Source organism: Ascaphus truei, chromosome 14 (assembly GCF_040206685.1).
Source record: "Ascaphus truei isolate aAscTru1 chromosome 14, aAscTru1.hap1, whole genome shotgun sequence".
Classification (NCBI taxonomy): domain Eukaryota; kingdom Metazoa; phylum Chordata; class Amphibia; order Anura; family Ascaphidae; genus Ascaphus; species Ascaphus truei.
In genome coordinates, this window is record NC_134496.1 from 40,117,143 (window position 1) to 40,136,493 (window position 19,351).

Sequence of the window (19,351 nt, forward strand, 5' to 3'; positions counted from 1 at the left end):
AAAATCCGCCACCTTGGATTGTCTCTTTCACCAATTAGGCTTTTTTGAGGGGATTTTTCACAAACGTGTCTTAAAACGTGTGTTATTTTAGTCCAGTAAATGCATTGATGGAGGTGTTTCCCATATTATCTAAATGAATCAAGTAATTAAATACGCATAAATCCCTTTGCCGTTGCATAAAGAGTCTCAGTGCAATGTAGCATGCATACTTGCAACGTACAGTAGAAATCCTAAATTCGGTCATCTGAATAAAAAGTAAGGATATCACAATAACTTTCATATTTTAGTTTTTATTGTTCATTGAGTGTATCCGCACATTATTTAAAACTTAGAGGCATGTACTATATATATATATATAGCGATAGAGAGAATGCCAGCACACACTGAAAAAAAGGCCTCAGCAGAGGTAAGTGTGGTGCACGGTAAAGGTTAAATAGTTGCAGTCTGTAAGGATCTCTAGAGATCCAATATACCGGCACTGCACAAGAGATGATCACAGAAAGTGGTTTATTAGGTCCAAAATGCACACATATGCCCAACATTTCGGTCCCCAGGGGGACCCCTGATGAAAGTCCCTCAGGGGACCGAAACGTTGGGCATGTGTACATTTTGGACGTAATAAACACTTTTTGTGATTCTCTTGTGCTGTGCCGGTATATTGGATCTCTAAGGATCCTTACAGACACACATATACAGTATATATATAATATAAAATCATCTTCAGCCCTTGTCGATCCACTACTAGATGAAGCCTCCTCAATAATCTTCCAAGTACTGCATTTGCAAGCCTCTCTTCTCCATGTTACTCCAACACATTTCTTTATTTCATCCTCCCATGTTATTCTTGCTCATCGTCTTGGTGTTTTGTTATCCCTTGGAATCCAGTTGAGTACCATACCTGTCCTACAAGGGTAATTTCTTCTTGATATATACATATATACTGTGTGTGTGTGTATGTGTATATATATATATATATATATATTATTTCATGTATTATTATTTAATATATTTTATTACTCAGCCTCACTGCCTACAGGTAGCTGCAAATAGAAGATCAAACCTTAACATTTCTTTATCCGTAAACACACAGAGGAGCGCTATTTGACTGTCTTTGAACTGCACCTAAATCCTTGATAATTCTGTCATTGTGCGTGAAGACCCGCTTGAAGTGTGGGATTTGCAAACACCTGTTTCTAATAATGGATCACAAAAGAGGCTTTTCATGCACAATGAATTGGCACGATGGGTTTTGAGATGAGAAAGCTTAAGTCCCTGCTTTGCGAATCCAGGTTTTAAGTGCTTTCATAATCTCAAACGATTCAAATCAACACTGTTTACACATTGGAATTTCAGGGTGCAGTTTAAATTGCCATGTAATACCTTTGATTGGTTGAACTGTCCTCTGTGGCTCTGAAAGCAACATTGTCCCTGAAAGCAATGGAGTCTTATGACTTTATTCCAAGTGTGCAAAAAAAACATACTAATTAGATAATAGATATTGGCTACAAAAAGACGATAGAAATGTTGTGTACATGGAACCCATTTTCAATGACAGATGTAGCCACCAGGGTATCTGTCCCCGGAACTGCGTGAAGGAGAACGCCCACCGCTCCAGGGACAGTAAAAGCCGCAGCTGTCATCATGGGGGTCTGTTCTTCCAAATGTGACCCCACACGGAGCGCTTTCCTGCTGACGGCTAATGCCACGGTCCGGATTCCGTGGTTTCCCCAGCAGCACTTAGCCTGGTCACATTTGTGTGTTAGCAGTCACAGGGCCTGGTATTGCCCGAAACGTTAGTCTTTTCTATCATTTCCCACGCCATAAAGCAAACACATTACTTTACCTTCTGTATCTGTGTGCGCTTGTTTGTCCTTATTTGGTATGTAATTCTGTTTCTCATTTACATCTCTGTAAAACCCCATTGTACCACGCCACAGAATATGTTGGCGATTTACAAATAAACGATTTAATAAAAATATAATAAATAATTATCCCGATTTATCAGAGGTGCTCTTTTTTTTTTTTTTTTAACCTCACATTGGCCAAAGTTGTGTTATTTTTTTCTATCTGAGCTTTAAGATCGCATTGGCCCACTCTTTAGATAGCTACAGTTGAACATATATTGAAGCTGTAATAAAGTGAAAGAACTGGCCGTATGTTTTATTATTTAACCCTTTGGGCTCCCCATGATGTAGCCAGCAAGTCATAGGGTCTGCAAATTCAGGGGCCTCATGACATAGTAGCCATGTCATTGGTAGGGAGATCACGTTCAGCCCTCCTGTAGAGCATTCAATGCAATTTTGGTGGAAGAGGGCTCCTCCCCTTCTGTTCGCATCATCAGTGACGTCGGAATGTGCACAAGGGGTAGTGGAACTCAGATGCTGTGAACCCCCGGCAGTTAAAGGGTTAATGCAGGACTGAATTGACCTGCTGTACTCCTACCTTCGGTGATACCGCGGGTCCTGAGACATGTCGGGAGAATTCATTAAGCTCCAATCCCAGGTAATAGACCTAGATCGATGTTAACCACCATTCAAGTCAACGGAGGTTAATGCCAATGGAGCTCCGATACCCATTATCGGACAAACACCCCAACATACCGTACATTAGTGGTATAGCAATAGGGGCTTGTTATAGGTTCCTATCTAATTGATCGGGTATGGTTTCTGTATTTCCTACCCGATGAAGGACCCAGAGAGGTTCGAAAACTTGTAACATATCAACTACTTGTTGGTCCAATAAAGAGTCTCATAGCACCTACTCCCTCTCCCTTCTTTGTTACTATAGAGAGGCAAGGAGACGCATTACAATTGTGATACTTTGTAAAAAAGCCCCAGATCACTAATAAGTCCTCTTTTTTGTGTGTCAGAGTAATATCAATTTGAGTTCAAATGCTTTCTATTCTTGAGTGCTTTTAAACATTCATTTGAGGATTTGTATATTTAAATAATTTATAGAATGATCTGACTGGGAGAAGTGAAGTCCCATTGGAATGCAGGATCTTCCTTTTTCATGGTGTGTTATTGTGTGTCTGTACAGTAGGTTCATTCTGGCTTCACTTTCTCTTTGACAAAGCACGGTGTACGTGCGAAACGCGTCAGAGTGGGTTGTGGGGTGTCATTAAAGCTTCACTAGAGTGTACTTACCCTGGTCTGTGATTTTTACCTGCGTGGGAGTTGCACCGCTTTCTCTATCCTGAATTCATTCTGGCTTCACCAATGTAACATCCTTGGGCACATGTGCTGCATTGAATTATATATATATATATATATATATATATATATATATATATATATATATATATATATATATATATATATATATATATATATATGAGCATACAGTTACTTAACTCAGTATTATGGTTTAGCCTATCCCATAGCCTCTCTTGCATTCCCAGTAAAATCAACCCCACACTGATGAGACCCATCAAGGTCAAAACAGCTGTCTGTGGGTGGTTTTCTGGGTATGCACCTTAACCCTGGCTGTGCTCAAAGCTGTGACCATGCAGCAAGCTTAAGCCTATAGGGAACTATGTTAAAAATGGTTATTGAGGCAAAAAGTGACACTGTGTGCTCATTTGCATGTCATTTCCCAGAATCCCTTGCTGCAGTGGAAGTGCTGTATGCTGGGTGATAATGGGGAAAGGCGGGGTTGCAGACCTGCCTAAGACATGCAGATGAGCATACAGTTATATTTGCATATGTCATCCCCTGAAGAAGTCTGTAAATCAGATGAAACGCGTAGGGAAGGTGTGCAGTGGACTTTGCAACGCTTGCCATTGAACTGCTGAGGATCTGTACCGGATCTGTACCGGTCCGGTAATTAGAACTGTTCCCGTGACGTCACCCGCTGGTCCGCGACTTCAACCGTCCCCGGTGGGAACTAAAGATCAACTGTTTGGTGTATACCGGGGGAGAGACCATCGTGGAGTGCCTGATACGTCAGTTCCTGCAGGCAGTGAACAACGGAGGCAGCAATCTGTTCCAGTGGAGTCACAGAGGGACTACAGCAGCAAAGCAGCGTTTCCTGGTCCTAGGAGCATGAGTATTACTCATACAATGCTTTTAATTGTTTTATGTTTGTGAGTTCATTTTTATTGAGATTTTTGGGAATTAAATATATCTATTTTGCACAGTAATGCACTAGGATTTGGCGCTTTTTTTTCTTATATATATATATATATATATATATATCTACTATATATTTCTGAAAGCACTGTATGTCTGCGTCCCTATCGGCAATCTCATTGGTCCCTTGGCCTGCCCGCCCCCGCACCTCTCATTGGCCAGAGGCAGAGTGACGGGCAAAAACACACACACACACACCCCACCCCTCCCCCCCTCACACACACACACACACCCCCCTCACACACACACACACACCCTCACTCTCCCCCGTCAGTTGGACCACAGCTCACCTTCCACACACACCCCCCCCCTCCTCTCCCGGTGCCCCTCACTCTCTCCCCCCACCTCACCCAAATCCCCACGCTCCGCAACATCCCCAGCCGCACCATCACCCTCACCCTCACCGTGCGCCGCGGCCCTCCTGCTCAGCAGCAAACTCCAGGCTCCTCCCCCCTCGCGGCGCGGCCCGGGCCTCCTGCTCTCCCCCTCACGTGCGCCGCTACCGGAGAGGGGAAGTGCGGCGCGGGACTCCCCCTCACGTGCGCCGCTACCGGAGAGGGGAAGCGCGGCGCGGGACTCCCCCTCACGTGCGCCGCTACCGGAGAGGGGAAGCGCGGCGCGGGACTCCTCATCACGTGCGCCGGCTCCCGGACAGAGGGGGTGCGCGGCACGGGTCTCCTGCCACACTTGCGCCCCTCCCCCCCCAGCTTCCCGAACTCACCTCCTGCCCCAGCCAGATGCCACGGAGTCAAGGTAAGTCACCCACCGTCTCCCACCCACCCACGCACTGTCACCCAGTCACCCACACACCCACCCAGTCACTTTCACCCAGTCACCCACCCACTCAGTCACCCACCCACTCATTCACCCACCCACTCAGTCACCCACCCACCCACTTTCACCCAGTCACCCACCCACTCACTCAGTCACCCACCCACTCAGTCACCCACCCACTCAGTAACCCACCCACCCACTCACTTAGTCACCCACCCACTCACTCAGTCACCCACCCACTCAGTCAAGTCACCCACCCACCCACCCAGTCAACCCAGTCACCCAAGTCACCCACCCACCCAGTCACCCACCCAGTCACCCACCCACCCAGTCACCCAGTCAGTCACCCACCCACCCAGTCACCCAACCCAGTCACCCACCCACACACCCACCCAGTCACTTTCACCCAGTCACCCACCCAGTCACCCACCCACCCACCTCAGTCAACTCACTCACCCACCCACTCAGTCACCCACCCACTCACCCACTCAGTCACCCACCCAGTCACTCAGTCACCCACCCAGTCAATCAGTCACCCACCCAGTCACTCAGTCACCCACCCAGTCACTCAGTCACCCACCCATTGAGTCACCCATTCAGTCAGTCACCCACCCATTCAGTCAGTCAGTCAGTCAGTCACCCACTCACCCACCCAGTCACCCACCCAGTCATTCACCCACTCACCCACCCAGTCAGTCACCCACTCACCCACCCAGTCAGTCACCCACTCACCCACCCAGTCAGTCACCCACTAACCCACCCAGTCAGTCTCCCACTCACCCACCCAGTCAGTCTCCCACTCACCCACCCAGTCAGTCTCCCACCCAGTCAGTCTCCCACCCAGTCAGTCTCCCACCCACTCTCCCACTCACCCACCCATTCAGTTTCCCACTCACCCACCCATTCAGTTTCCCACTCACCCACCCATTCAGTTTCCCACTCACCCACCCATTCAGTTTCCCACTCACCCACCCATTCAGTTTCCCACTCACCCACCCATTCAGTTTCCCACTCACCCACCCATTCAGTTTCCCACTCACCCACCCATTCAGTTTCCCACTCATCCACCCATTCAGTTTCCCACTCATCCACCCTTTCAGTTTCCCACTCACCCACCCATTCAGTTTCCCACTCACCCACCCATTCAGTTTCCCACTCACCCACCCATTCAGTCTCCCACTCACCCACCCATTCAGTCTCCCACTCACCCACCCATTCAGTCTCCCACTCACCCACCCATTCAGTCTCACACTCACCCACCCATTCAGTCTCACACTCACCCACCCAGTCTCACCCAAAACCACCCACCCAGTCACTGACCCCACCCACCCACTCACCGACCCCACCCACCCACTCACCGACCCCACCCACTCACCGACCCCATCCACCCACTCACCGACCCCACCTACCCACTCACTGACCCACCCAGTCACCGACCCCAGTCACTGACCCACCCAGTCACCGACCCTGAAAAAGTCACCCAGTCACCCACCCACCCAAAGTCACCCACCCACCCAAAGTCACCCACCCACCCACCAACCCAGAGTCACCCACCCACCCACCGACCCAAAGTCACCCACCCACCGACCCAAAGTCATCCACCCCCCGACCCAACTCACCCACCCAACCACTGACCCAACTCACCCACCCAACCACCGACCCAAAGTCACCCACCGACCCAAAGTCACCCACCCACCGACCCAAAGTCAAACCGACCCAAAGTCACCCACCCACCCACCCACCGACCCAAAGTCACCCACCCACCAACCCAAAGTCACCCACCCACCCACCGACCCAAAGTCACCCACCCACCGACCCAAAGTCACACACCCACCGACCCAAAGTCACACACCCACCGACCCAAAGTCACCCACCCACCGACCCAAAGTCAAACCGACCCAAAGTCACCCACCCAGTCACCGACCCAAAGTCACCCACTCAGTCACCAACCCACCCACCCACTCAGTCGTGTCACCCACCCACCCACACAGTCACCCACACACTCAGTCAACTCAGTCACCCACCTAGCTGTCAAGGGGGGGGGAAGCCTAACCCTGTCGTACGCCCCCCCCCCCCCCACCCCAAAAATTACATCCCGGGCAACGCCGGGTCTCTCAGCTAGTATATATATATATACACACACATATACACCGCATTCCTGGATATGCAGCAGTATGAACCTTTAACATTGTGTGTGCAATGCTTGTGACTGGCTTTGGGATCTTGGCATATAGGTTTGCAATGTTTGCCGCGTGTGATGTTGCATTGTTTTGTGCCATTCTCAGCGTCCTTGGAAGTTTTCCCTTAACTAACTTCTATTTGAGGTGTAGCGGTCACAGGAATTCAAGGATGGGGGGCTCAGAGAAGCTTTCTTTTAATGTGTCATCCTCTGCCAGCATGGCATTTTAATTAAATGCCAGGGGATCGCATGAGGCCCCTGCAACTCTAAACTTACCTTCACTCTGCCGGTGTCAGGACTCGTGCCCATGGCAATGCAGCGTCAAATGACTGCGTGTGGTCATGTGGCGTGACATCACACGCGTCAAATGACCCAGCTGCGTCATTTGACGCTGCGCGAGGTAAGGGGGGCGCACTGCACCACCAGAGCAGAACAGTCAGAGGGGGCGCAGCAAAAAAAGTTTGCGCACCCCTGACGTAAATAACCGCTTCAAACAATCCACTTGTAACGCTAAAGAGCGGATGGAAACATTGTTTACTACCAGACATCCACGTGACGTTATTATGAGCAACATTATGAGATCATTAAGTCATGTGATCCGAAAAGGTTGTAGCCTTTCATTTTAGTGGTAGGTATTTCCTGCAGGAAGATTTGAGAAACAGCGCAGAGACTTTATGCCTTCTAGCTATAAGCTGAGCAGCAGGGGGCAAAAGAGGCATTAGGCTCCAATTCACCACACATCCAATGAACTAATTGGTTGATCCTATTTTGAGTTGAGAGGAAAAAGTATGGCAGTGCATAGGGCTATTGGAGAGTTACAATATGTTGCTATGGCAATGATCTGATTATCTTTCACATATACAGTAGATTGGACATCAGAAGCAGAGCAACATAGAACTGGACGGCAGATAAGAACCAGTTGGCTCACGTAGTCTGCCCATTCTCCTACCTGCTGTAAGACCTCGGACCCTATGATCATTGGCGTTCTTTTGTATTTAGGGTCGCCTTATGTCTATCCCGAGCATGTTTAAATTCCCTTGCTGTATTAGCCCCTACCACCACTGCCGGGAGGCTATTCCACGAAGCCACTACTCTTTCCATGAAGAAGTACTTCCTCACTCTTCCCCTGAGCCTGACACACCCGCCAGTTTCAGCGCATGACCTCTGGTTCTAGCACATTCTCTTTCTCTGACACAGGTTTCCCTCCTGCACTTTGTTGAAATCCTTTATGTAGCCTGTGACCGTAATGTCACCGTCAGACACAACCCGTGACTTTAACTTCGTAGATTGTAAATAAATGTATATATTTTTTTTAATAATAAAACTTTTGTCCAACCGGGTCATATAATGATAACAGTGCAATTATGCTCATGGCAGAAGTAACAAAACAATAAGCTAGTGCTGTATATATTCTGTATTGTATTAAAATATATAAAAACTGCAACATGCAATAAGAAAACCAAATAATACAACAATACATTTTTTTATTATCAGTTTTAATTAATAAACATAATCAGTAACAATGATGATTAGTATGACTATTATAACAAACCATGTCGTGCTAAATAACAAAATAATTCATGTTCTGTAAAACCTGCCCTGCAGAATTATTCCTTCTTCCTCCAGTTTAAAAAGCAAAGAAGAAAATCCTCATAAAACCGGTTTAAAAAAAGGTAATTCCGTTTTAAAGGGAGGAAATCACAACCTGTTAATGATTTAAAACATGTCCTGGATATAACAGGGCTGAGCTCATGAATTATTCAAATCAGAAACACACTTTCCCTTGCTAGGCTGATGAATGAAACGGGGAAGGTTTTGGGGGAAAAGATCAGCTCATTTTCTTCATTGGTTCGAAAAATCATCATGAAATTGGGGGGGGTTAAGCCCAGTTGGAGAGACCCCCCCACCACATGTAGCTCAGTTATATGCTGGCAGCTGCTGCAAAGAGTTAAGCTTCAATGTTTGATGCCAAGTGAATGAAAGTCTATTTTGGAACTGAGCATTGAAGTCCGGGAGGAATAGTCTCTGAAGGGGAAGGGGAGCAAGGAACAATTACAATACCACAGACAGTTGGTGCAGCAACACCACGCGTTTCATGCGCTGCTATCTGCCTGGGATTGGAATCTTCCTGTAGAATGACTTGAAAAATAAAGACGCAGATCATGAATGTAAGTACTGTAGCGATGGATACCTTTTCATTTTGCTATAGCATGTTTTCCTTAGACATGGCTCACAATGACATATGTGTGTGTGTGTGTGTGTGTGTGTGTGTGTGTGTGTGTGTGTGTGTGTGTGTGTGTGTGTGTGTGTGTGTGTGTGTGTGTGTGTGTATATATATATAAATATGTGTATGTGTATATATAAATGTGTGTGTATATGTATATATATATATGTATATATATATATATACACACACACACACACACACACTCTCACACATACATACTTACACACACACAGTTGTGTTTAGATTGTAAAGACTTCAAAACATGGGAATTTAGTTTGATGAAACATGCAGCCTTTGTAAACCCAATTGCTTGAGTAGCTTTGGTGTCAAGGAATAATAATAATAATACATAATAATAATTACCATTATTTTACATTTGTAATGATTACTATGTACACATAGATAGCTTTTCTCACGGATAAACAGGCAGCTTGCAGTATTGTAGAGGTTGCTGTTATATGTTCACATCTAATCTTCAGACATATTTACAACTGTAAAGGCAAAGATACAGTCCCAGTTTTGATCAATATGGTTTCTTTCTGCATAGGCAAAGAGGGACAGCCAGATAAAATACTGTATATCAGTATTTGTGAGCTTTATATATCATTTTCATTCTCTCTGCTTGGAAGTAGAAAGACTATCTATACCTCAGTAGAGGTCAGAAAGAACTCCAGTATTTCCTTCCCAGCACCACTACCCATTCCATATCATAGTGCCATATATCTGCTGTAATTCCCATATATCTGCTGTAAATCCCATATATCTGCTGTAAATCCCATATATCTGCTGTAAATCCCATATATCTACATTCCATGTCTATATTTTATTATAGGACTGGATATTCCCACATGATGCATACCTTTATTTACTCCCTTATTCAAGTTATCAGATGCAGATAAGTGAAACATTGTATATATCACCTAACATGTAGCAATATACATATATAAAAATACATTGTGTGGGGTTTGAAATGATAAATTTCCCAGTAAATTATTTTCTATTTCCCTTTTCTGTAGCAGGTAACTAGCAAAGAGGGGGGGGGGGGGGGAGAGGTGGGGTACATGAACTTTGCAGAAGGAAGCATATATGGTTCAGTCAGTTGTTTTGGGAGGTATATAAGTCAGTGAGTACCCGCTCTCTTCCTCTCCTGCTCCCTCTCGAGTAAACGTCCTATTTCAGGGTTTGGAAAGTCTTCAGAAGACTTGGCAAAAAATGGAAATCCTGTGTGTTATTTGCAACATTTTGTTCATTTTCAAGCAATGCGAACATTTGCCACTTTGTCGAAATGTACAAAAATTATGTAAAAAGATTGGTGAACCATTTTGATACATCGCCACATCTGCAGTCTAACAAAACAAAAAACAATAGTTGTGATTTCTCTGTGGTAGTTCTTCTTCTGAGTTGTCTAAGTGGAGAGGCTTTCATTCAACCCTCACCCAGATTTTAGGAATAACAAATTAATTATAAAGGTTAGATTATAGTTAATTTAAAAATAAATGAGGTTGGCTAACCCCAAAAGATGGCCTGTGTGGTATTGCCTAAGGATAGTGTTGAAAACCAAGTCTATAAGACATGAAATTGGAGGACTTGGAGAGACTGGAAACTTGGGCAGGTAAATGGCAGATGAGGGTTAATACAGATAAATGTAAGGTTATGCATTTGGGAAGCAAAAATAGACAGGCGATTTACAAATTAAATGGGAATAAATTAGGGGAATCCTTGGAGAAGGATTTAGGAGTGCTGGTAGACAGCAGGCTTAGCAATAGTGCCCAGGCTTAGTAATAGTGCCCAAAGTCATGCAGTAACTGCAAAGGCAAACAATATCTTATCTTGCACTAAACGGACAATGGATGGAAGGGAAGTAAACATAATTATGCCCCTAATAAAGCATTAGTAAGACCACACCTTGAATATGGAGTACAATTTTGGGCACTACTCCTTAGAAAAGACATTATGGAATTAGAGAGAGTGCAGAGAACCACCAAATTAATAAAGGAGATGGACAATCTAACTTATGAGGAGGGGCTAGCTAAATTTGTTTTTTTTTCAATTAGAAAAGAGGCGTCTAAGAGGGGACATGATAACTACGTACAAATATATTCAGTACAATGAGCTTTCAAAATAACTACTTATCCCAAGAACAGTACAAAGAACTTTGGGTCATCCCTTAAGGTTGGAGGAAAGGAGATTTCACCAGCATAAAGGAAAGGGTTTTTACCGTAAGGGCAGTTAAAATGTGGAATTCATTACCCATGAAGACTGTGATGGCAGATACAATAGATTTGTTAAAAAAAAGGTTGGCCATCTTTTTAGAAAGGAAAGGTATACAAGGATATACCTAATAAGTAAACATGGGAAGGATGTTGATCCAGGGAATAATACAATTGCCAATTCTTGGAGTCAGGAAGGAATTTAATTTCCCCCTTGTGAGATATCATTGGATGATGTGTCACTGGGGTTTTTTGTTTGCCTTCCTCTGGATCCATAAATAAGTATAGATATAGGATAAAGTATCTGTTGTCTAAATTTAGCATACGCTGAACTTGATGGACGCATGTCTTTTTTTCAACCTCATCTACTATGCAACTATGTAACTGGTAAATCAATGAGTAGCTTAATTTAACTCAGACATTTCTCCTAGGATCAGGACATGTGAGTGTTTGTGGTTTACTCTGCCTCCTGATACCCCAAAATAATTTGTTCACCCCTTTACAGACCTGTAGTGTGCAATCCGCACTGATTTGTGAGTTGTATAGCAGTGGGTAAAGAAAACGTACTTACCAGTGGCACTTCTGTAGTGTTTATTGGGTTTCATTAGAAACATCTCACAGGGGTTGGCGCCTCTTCTGTGTAAAATAAAATAGTTATAGGTAAGGTCAACTTGGGAAAGTAGTGAGAGATTTTGTCTTCCCTTATCTGTATGCCAAAAGAGAACCAGCGTGAGATTCATTGAAATCATTGGGGACATTCAGAATTTTGGTGATGTAGCTATCTCTGTGGGTCGTTTAGTATTTGTATAAACTGCTCTACTTACAGATATAGCAACGGTTATAGCCAGGGTGACCAGATTTTTCCCGGGAAAACCCAGAAAAAATTTCATGCGTGCGCGAATGGCAAGCGCCAATTGTGCATGTGCGAACAGCATTTGCCAGCCGCTCGTGCGCATGTGCGATTGGCACTTACCGGTCACTTGTGCGCACGTGTGGCCGGCACTTACCGGTCACTTGTGCGCATGTGCGGCCGGCACTTACCGGTCACTTGTGCGGCCGACACTTACCGGTCACTTGTGCGCATGTGCGGCCGGCACTTACCGGTCACTTGTGCGCATGTGCGGCCGGCACTTACCGGTCACTTGTGCGCACGTGCGGCCGGAAAGCAATTAAAAACCAGGACATTTACCAAAAAAAAGTCGTGACCCGGGACAAACTTTAAACAAAAACGGGGACTTTTTGGCTGAACCGGGACGTCTGGTCACACTAGTTGTCTTATATTTTGCGTTACCACTGCCATTCAATCCTATGGAAACTCTGTGATATTCTGCATTATAACGTGATATGTTGTGTTATCAGTGGGAGCAATGAAGTCTGCTACATTCGTAAATCAAAGTTTCCCAGTGTAAATCAGCAAATCATTTTATGGTTCGTTGGAATGACATTTTTGGCTATGGACAAATAAATAACACATTTAGTAAAATTCCCAAAAACTAAAATGCTTTCATTCTATTTGATTTTTCATCATTGAAATTGCTTTACTCTATAAAAAAATCATTGATTTGATTGTATACAAACTTCATTAATATTCGGTGCAAAACACAAATGAAATTGGGAACTAGGCTGTCTACTGCTGTGTAAAAACCACAGAGACATTCTTGCTACATACACCCTAATTATGCTCTATGTGATTTCTAATTTGGTTATTTTTTTTTAACAATCTACACAATCCTCCTACTCTCAAAACAGCAGACCCCAAACTTCACTTGATGTAGTTCTACAGATGAATAATATTCACAATTGGAACATTGGTCAGAGTATTAATCGGTAGTCGTGACCACAGATAGAATACATTTCAAGTCCAGATGTGTAAAATACAATCTGTCCTTAGTGCAGAGTAAATGAGTACTTCGGTATTAGGTGATCCAAATTACTGAGACCATCTTTGTCTTGCTTAATCCCTATTTCCCCAATGGGTGCCAAAACTGCCCCATTATGTTTGATTCCAGCCTTTATCTTAACCCTTTGGGTGCCCCTCCACAGGAAATCAATTGATCCCACTGCATTCAATGGCATTGGGGCTTGAGTGCAAGCAAGGTTGGTATTACTACTTTAAACTATACATACTGTATTTGCTGAAAGGCCAGTGAGATTAAGAAAAGTACTTGTTAAGAGAGGCTACTATTCCATTGGGTTGACTTATGTAAGTATAAAATGTTTTACCAGGAAGTGATACATTGAGAGTTACCTCTCGTTTTCATGTATGTCCTGGGCATAGAGTTATGATGACAAATACATGGTTAGAAATACATGGTTACATTAAGTGAACAGGGATATACATTATGTATAAAGACATTGCATGAACAGTTTAACATATTTTATCTTTTAGGCGTATTAAAAAGTTACAGACCAGATTAAAATGTGAGACCGCTTTAGTTTTGAAAGAATGTAGACTGGTGGCGGTTTTGAGAGTCTCTGGTAGATTGTTCCAGGTGCAAGGTGCACGCTAAGAGAAAGAGGTGCAGCCGGATACTTTGTTGAACTTTGGGACCGCGAACTTGAACTAGGACTACCATTCCAGAAGAACCCATTTGCTTTATTCTGCTGTACAAAATGCTTAAGCCCCATCACTATTTGTAGAGCCTTGTGGTCGAGAGGTTACAAAACAAACACAATCAAGACAAGTATCATGGTGGTCACAAAAGTATTGGTGGCTGCTATATGTTCGATATGATAGAGGCGGTCTCAATCTCAGCGGTGCGCAAACTGGGGGCGCGAGATTGTCTGCTGGGGGCGCAGGGTTTAGAGGCCCTGCGCGCTTTCCGAAGTGACTTAAATTAAGTGCCGGGAAGCGGCGAAGGCATCTGTAAACTGCACTTTCCTTGCTCCTGGAGACGCGTTGCAATGGCAACACAGCGTCAAATGACGCAGCAAGGTCATGTGACGTCACAATGCCACGGCAGCGTGACATCATGACGCTGACGCCGGAGCCAAGGTAAGGGGGGGGGGGTGCGAAGATAGGGGAAGAGCCAGCAGGGGGGCGCAGAGAAAAAAGATTGCGCTCCCTTGCGCTATCTGACTCATACATTAATAAGAAAGTAACAGTCGCTAAAAATAGGCGTTTTAATGGTCTATTTTCAGTCGTTTTAAAACGAGGAGGAAAAGAGGGAAATAAATGTATAACTGGTTTACTGAGCTATAGAAAAACATGTCTTTCTATCCAAATGTCCCATGTGTATAGAATATTAGCAAGTGAATTGAACAATAATGTAATAAAATCAGAAGCCCACTATTGTGAACAAAAATGGTCGATCTTTATCAAAAGTCCTTTTCATTCACTCAATTCTTATATTCGGAATAAATTCATATTGTATGTAATGAATGAAAAAGAACAGTATCTTATGTAACTTTCTCTATAATAAGAGATAGTTATTATGTGCTATCCTATTTCAGATGGGTATTATATGTCAGTGTCAAAAACAGGTCGTTTTATTATGTTCTGGCTCCAGCCTGAATACAATGTAAGATATAATTGGTATTCTTGCAAAGTCTGGTTGCCTTGCTGTTGTGAGTTTGGGATTTAACTGCTTATACACAGCTTGGTAAGTGAAACTAACCGGGGTTCAAAGGCCAAACTTGGAGGATTCTGCATTCTGTTCGGACTCAAAAATTTGATCGGGCTGTTTTTTGGACAACATTTCCCATTCACTTCAATAGTGGAATTTTATGGTGGAATTTTATGTTGAAAACGGTCCGATCGGCTGCTTCGGATCACACAAAATAAGCCCCTTGGTGTGGCCAACATTCACACAAGTAAATTAGACACATCCATGATTACAAATCCAGTGTTCACCGATTAAATGCGTCTTGTTCAGCTCTGCGAGTTTGCGCTGATGCGGGGATGATGTTCACAGTGTTTATATATGGCGAAAATGACAACCCCCTTGGAATGTCCATATTACAGGATTGCATACCTGCTTGTGTTGAATCAGCAGTTGATCTCATGTTCAGCAGCACAGAATCCTAATGATGGATAGCGTGTTGGAGTCCAGCTGTCCATGTTATTTTAGGAGTCACAGATTGTGTAGTCTCCGCCTGCCTCTATATCTAAATATATACAGCGGGACTAGCAAAAGCCACTGGTTTAATTGCAATGGTGGCAGATAACAACGTTTTCCACTATGCTTCAACTTGTACAGTATGTTTGTACATTTTATGGTTAGATGAACATGTAAAAGCACAAGTTATGCAGAATAATAATATCTAAAGTGCACTATATGATTTGAGAAGAGGAGTTGGGTTAGAGCTGTTCCACATTACAATAAAACATATCAACCTCTATATCTATTACCATCATATTTTTGCCTGTTTTCTGAGTCCGTACATTTAATTAGGTCTGAGCTGATATAAACCTCTTCCACAACCGGACCTGCATCAAATCAAACCCCTTGAAGAGCAGGTTTCCTACATTTGAGAGGGCAGAGTGGAAAGAATAACCTTTTTGACTCGTGGGCCCTATTTCAGGAGCTTTGTAAACAGCCCACATTATCCAGAAACACACTTTCATCACAGGAGAAGAACTGAGAGGAAGATTGAAATATTAACAAAGTATTTACCAGTTGGGAGACTTCTACTCCCAGAGGGCCGCATCTGTTTGTCTGTTTACATCTATCTATGTCTGACTACAAGAACAAACAGAAACTATCTATATCTATCTGTTAATTATATTCAATCATTTTTGATCAATTGATTTATTTAAATTGAACAAAACTGTATAACCATGGAAAAAAAAGAACCCATGGGTTGAAAGTGACACGGCACAGCACTCAGAGAGACTCGCCGTTCGGCACAGCACTCAGAGAGACTCGCCGTTCGGCACACCACTCAGAGAGACTCGCCGTTCGGCACACCACTCGGAGAGACTCGCCGTTCGGCACACCACTCGGAGAGACTCGCCGTTCGGCACACCACTCGGAGAGACTCGCCGTTCGGCACACCACTCGGAGAGACTCGCCGTTCGGCACACCACTCGGAGAGACTCGCCGTTCGGCACACCACTCGGAGAGACTCGCCGTTCCGCACACCACTCAGAGAGACTCGCCGTTCGGCACACCATTCAGAGAGAGTCGCCATTCGGCAAACCACTCAGAGAGACTCGCCATTCGGCACACCACTCAGAGAGAGTCGCCGTTCGGCACACCACTCAGAGAGAGTCGCCGTTCGGCACACCACTCCGAGAGACTCGACGTTCGGCACACCACTCCGAGAGACTCACGGTTGGGAACACCACTCCGAGAGACTCACGGTTGGGCACACCACTCCGAGAGACTCACGGTTGGGCACACCACTCCGAGAGACTCACGGTTGAGCACACAACTTAGAGAGACTCACTACCATTTTACTTCTCAGGAATATGTCAAAAATACAACTTGCAGGCTACACACAACCTTTCTTCTGTCTAAAGCACCCGTAAATATCTCAAACCTATCTACATATATTCCCTTTTTGTACTTTTTCTCTTTTTGGATACATAACATTGACCTATCTCATATATGATATACTTAAAGAAAGACACACAAATATACATATACCTAGTGTGTATGTGTATCTATCTATATAGATATATACAATGTCACTGTTACTTTCATGTAAAATATTCAAGGTTATGTTTATTTACGCTCATTTTAATTTCATATGCGCTGCTACAGTATGTATTTATGCATGTATGTATATCTTTATATATAGTACAATAAGTGCAACAAGTAAAATCAGACAAGAGGAAAGGAAATCTCTGCCCCGAAGAGCGTACAATCTAAGCCGAGTGACAGAATTCCAGTGGTGGCTACATTAAATTGTTGAAGAAAAGGGTAGTCCAGCTTTAAGGTATTTTTGTATTTCCTGATCAATGGGAAGCACAAAGCCAGAGGTGGTAGAAATGTCATGACCTTCTAAGAAATGAAAATGGCAACAAGTGACATATTATATTGTTAGCCATTTATACAAATAGAATGTAAAGATCCCTAAAAGATACAGTGCACGTTTGAAAAGGTCGGATTCTGCATTCCATAATTAAATTGCACCTGCATCCATCTCAGACTTAATCCTGCATCTATCTAGAACCGTACACATCATAAATATATTCTGGCATCTCTACAGCGCTCACCTTGTGCTTCCATGTCAAGGTTGAGATACCGGTATGGGTCTCTGGAGCTTGGCACTACATACACTGGAATCTTAATCTTTCAACTGAAACATTTCTCGTTATATACGGTTGTCCAGATTGCACTGCTCACAAAGCAAGTATTAACCCGCTAACTGCCAGAGGTAGGGAAGGGAATAATTGTCTTGTGAGATATTTAAGGAGCGTTCCTTCCTGGAATGGGACATTTCGTCACGGCTGTGTCACTGTGACCAAAGTGACTGCCGGACCCTCTGCCGCCACTGACCCGCTGCTGAAACCTCAGCCGCCGGCCGCTTCTAAAGTAGATTTTACTTGTTAGGGTAGGGGATTATTTTAAGGTGTTTCAGCAGTTAGGGCAGGGGGGTTAATTTAAGGCGTTTTAGCGGTTAGGTAGGGGGTTCATTTAAGGGGTTTTAGTGGTTAGGATAAAGGGGTTACGGTAAGGGTTTAGGGTAGAGGGGTTTAGGGTAAGGGCTCAGGGTAGGTGGTTTTAGGGTAATGGCTTAGGGTAGGGGATTTTAGGGTAAGGACTTAGGGTAGGGGGTTTTAGGGTAAAGGTTAAGCTTAGGCACAAACCTTAGCGGTGAAGTGACCCGGTGGCGGGGTGAGTTGCGGCAAAACACTAGCGGTCATTTGGTCACAGCAAAACAGCCGCAATCAAATGTCCTAGACCGTTTCTTCCTAGGGTCACTTTATAAACATTAGTTATGAAGCAGAAGGTCTCGGAACGGAACCACTTTAATTTCAGCTCTGGAGACCCCTTGCTTCCTGGCATACTTCCCCCCTTAGGTGCTGTATTCAATAGGAGCTGCAAGGGATGACATCACAGCTTGCTATTGGCCATATTCTGGGAGAGATTTAAACCTCCATTTCTTTTCCCTTCAGGGGATGGTTCTGGGGGCAGCTTCCAGGGGTATCTTGAGAACCAGGCGGTCCCTGGAGCTGAAAATAACGGGTTTCAGCTCCGAAGATCACCTGCATCCCACCTATAAAAAAAAAAAACACCATTCATTTCAGATCGTGTACTCCGCTGTTATTATCGCAGTGTATTGACGGTAAGCCAGGGGGGGGCAACTCCAGTTATCAGGGGCCACCAACGGGTCAGGTTTTCAAGATATCCCTGCTTCAGCATAGGTGGCTCCATCAGTGGCAAAGTCAACTGAGCCACTGATTGGGCCTCCTGTGTTGAAGCAGGGATATCCTGAAAACCTGACCCGTTGGTGGCCCTTGAGAACTGGAGTTGCCCCCCCTGCTGTAAGCGAGATACAAAAAGATTGAGCCCAGGCAGAAAAAATGAATATGCACCACAAATCTTCAATGGTTTCTAAACTTGTGGAAATCTGTCAGCGTTTCATACTGTAGCATAGCTTAGCCTTGCCCTACTATCCGTGCTCCTACTCCTGACGATGCCGTCATTCAGAACGGCGAAACGCGTAGAGCGTGACCCTACAAACGAGAGGGAGAGAGACTGCTGGGAATCCCGTGACGTCATCTTCAAATCGGCTGCAATACCGGAAGTGACGTGTCGGCTCCAATACCGGAAGTGATGCGTCGGCTCCAGGCAGTGATGCACCATGGCGGCTTGAAGCAGCAAAGACGGCGTGATGTGATGTTTTGATCACCAACGTTCTATGCTGTGATCCCATTGGG

General features: G+C 44.5%; 1 protein-coding gene across 2 annotated transcripts in view; it reads left to right on the forward strand.

Annotated features, from left to right (window-relative positions):
* SCHIP1 (schwannomin interacting protein 1) overlaps positions 1-19,351 on the forward strand; it is a 236,336-nt gene that overhangs the window by 144,240 nt on the left and 72,745 nt on the right. The window contains exon 1 of one of the 2 annotated variants that reach the window (XM_075570579.1): positions 8,993-9,251. The exons of the other annotated variant lie outside the window; for it this stretch is intronic. Coding sequence (XP_075426694.1) covers positions 9,246-9,251 — 6 coding nt within the window. The 5' untranslated portion in view covers positions 8,993-9,245. Of the gene's footprint in view, positions 1-8,992; positions 9,252-19,351 lie in introns of those variants that run through there. 2 annotated transcript variants of the gene reach the window in all.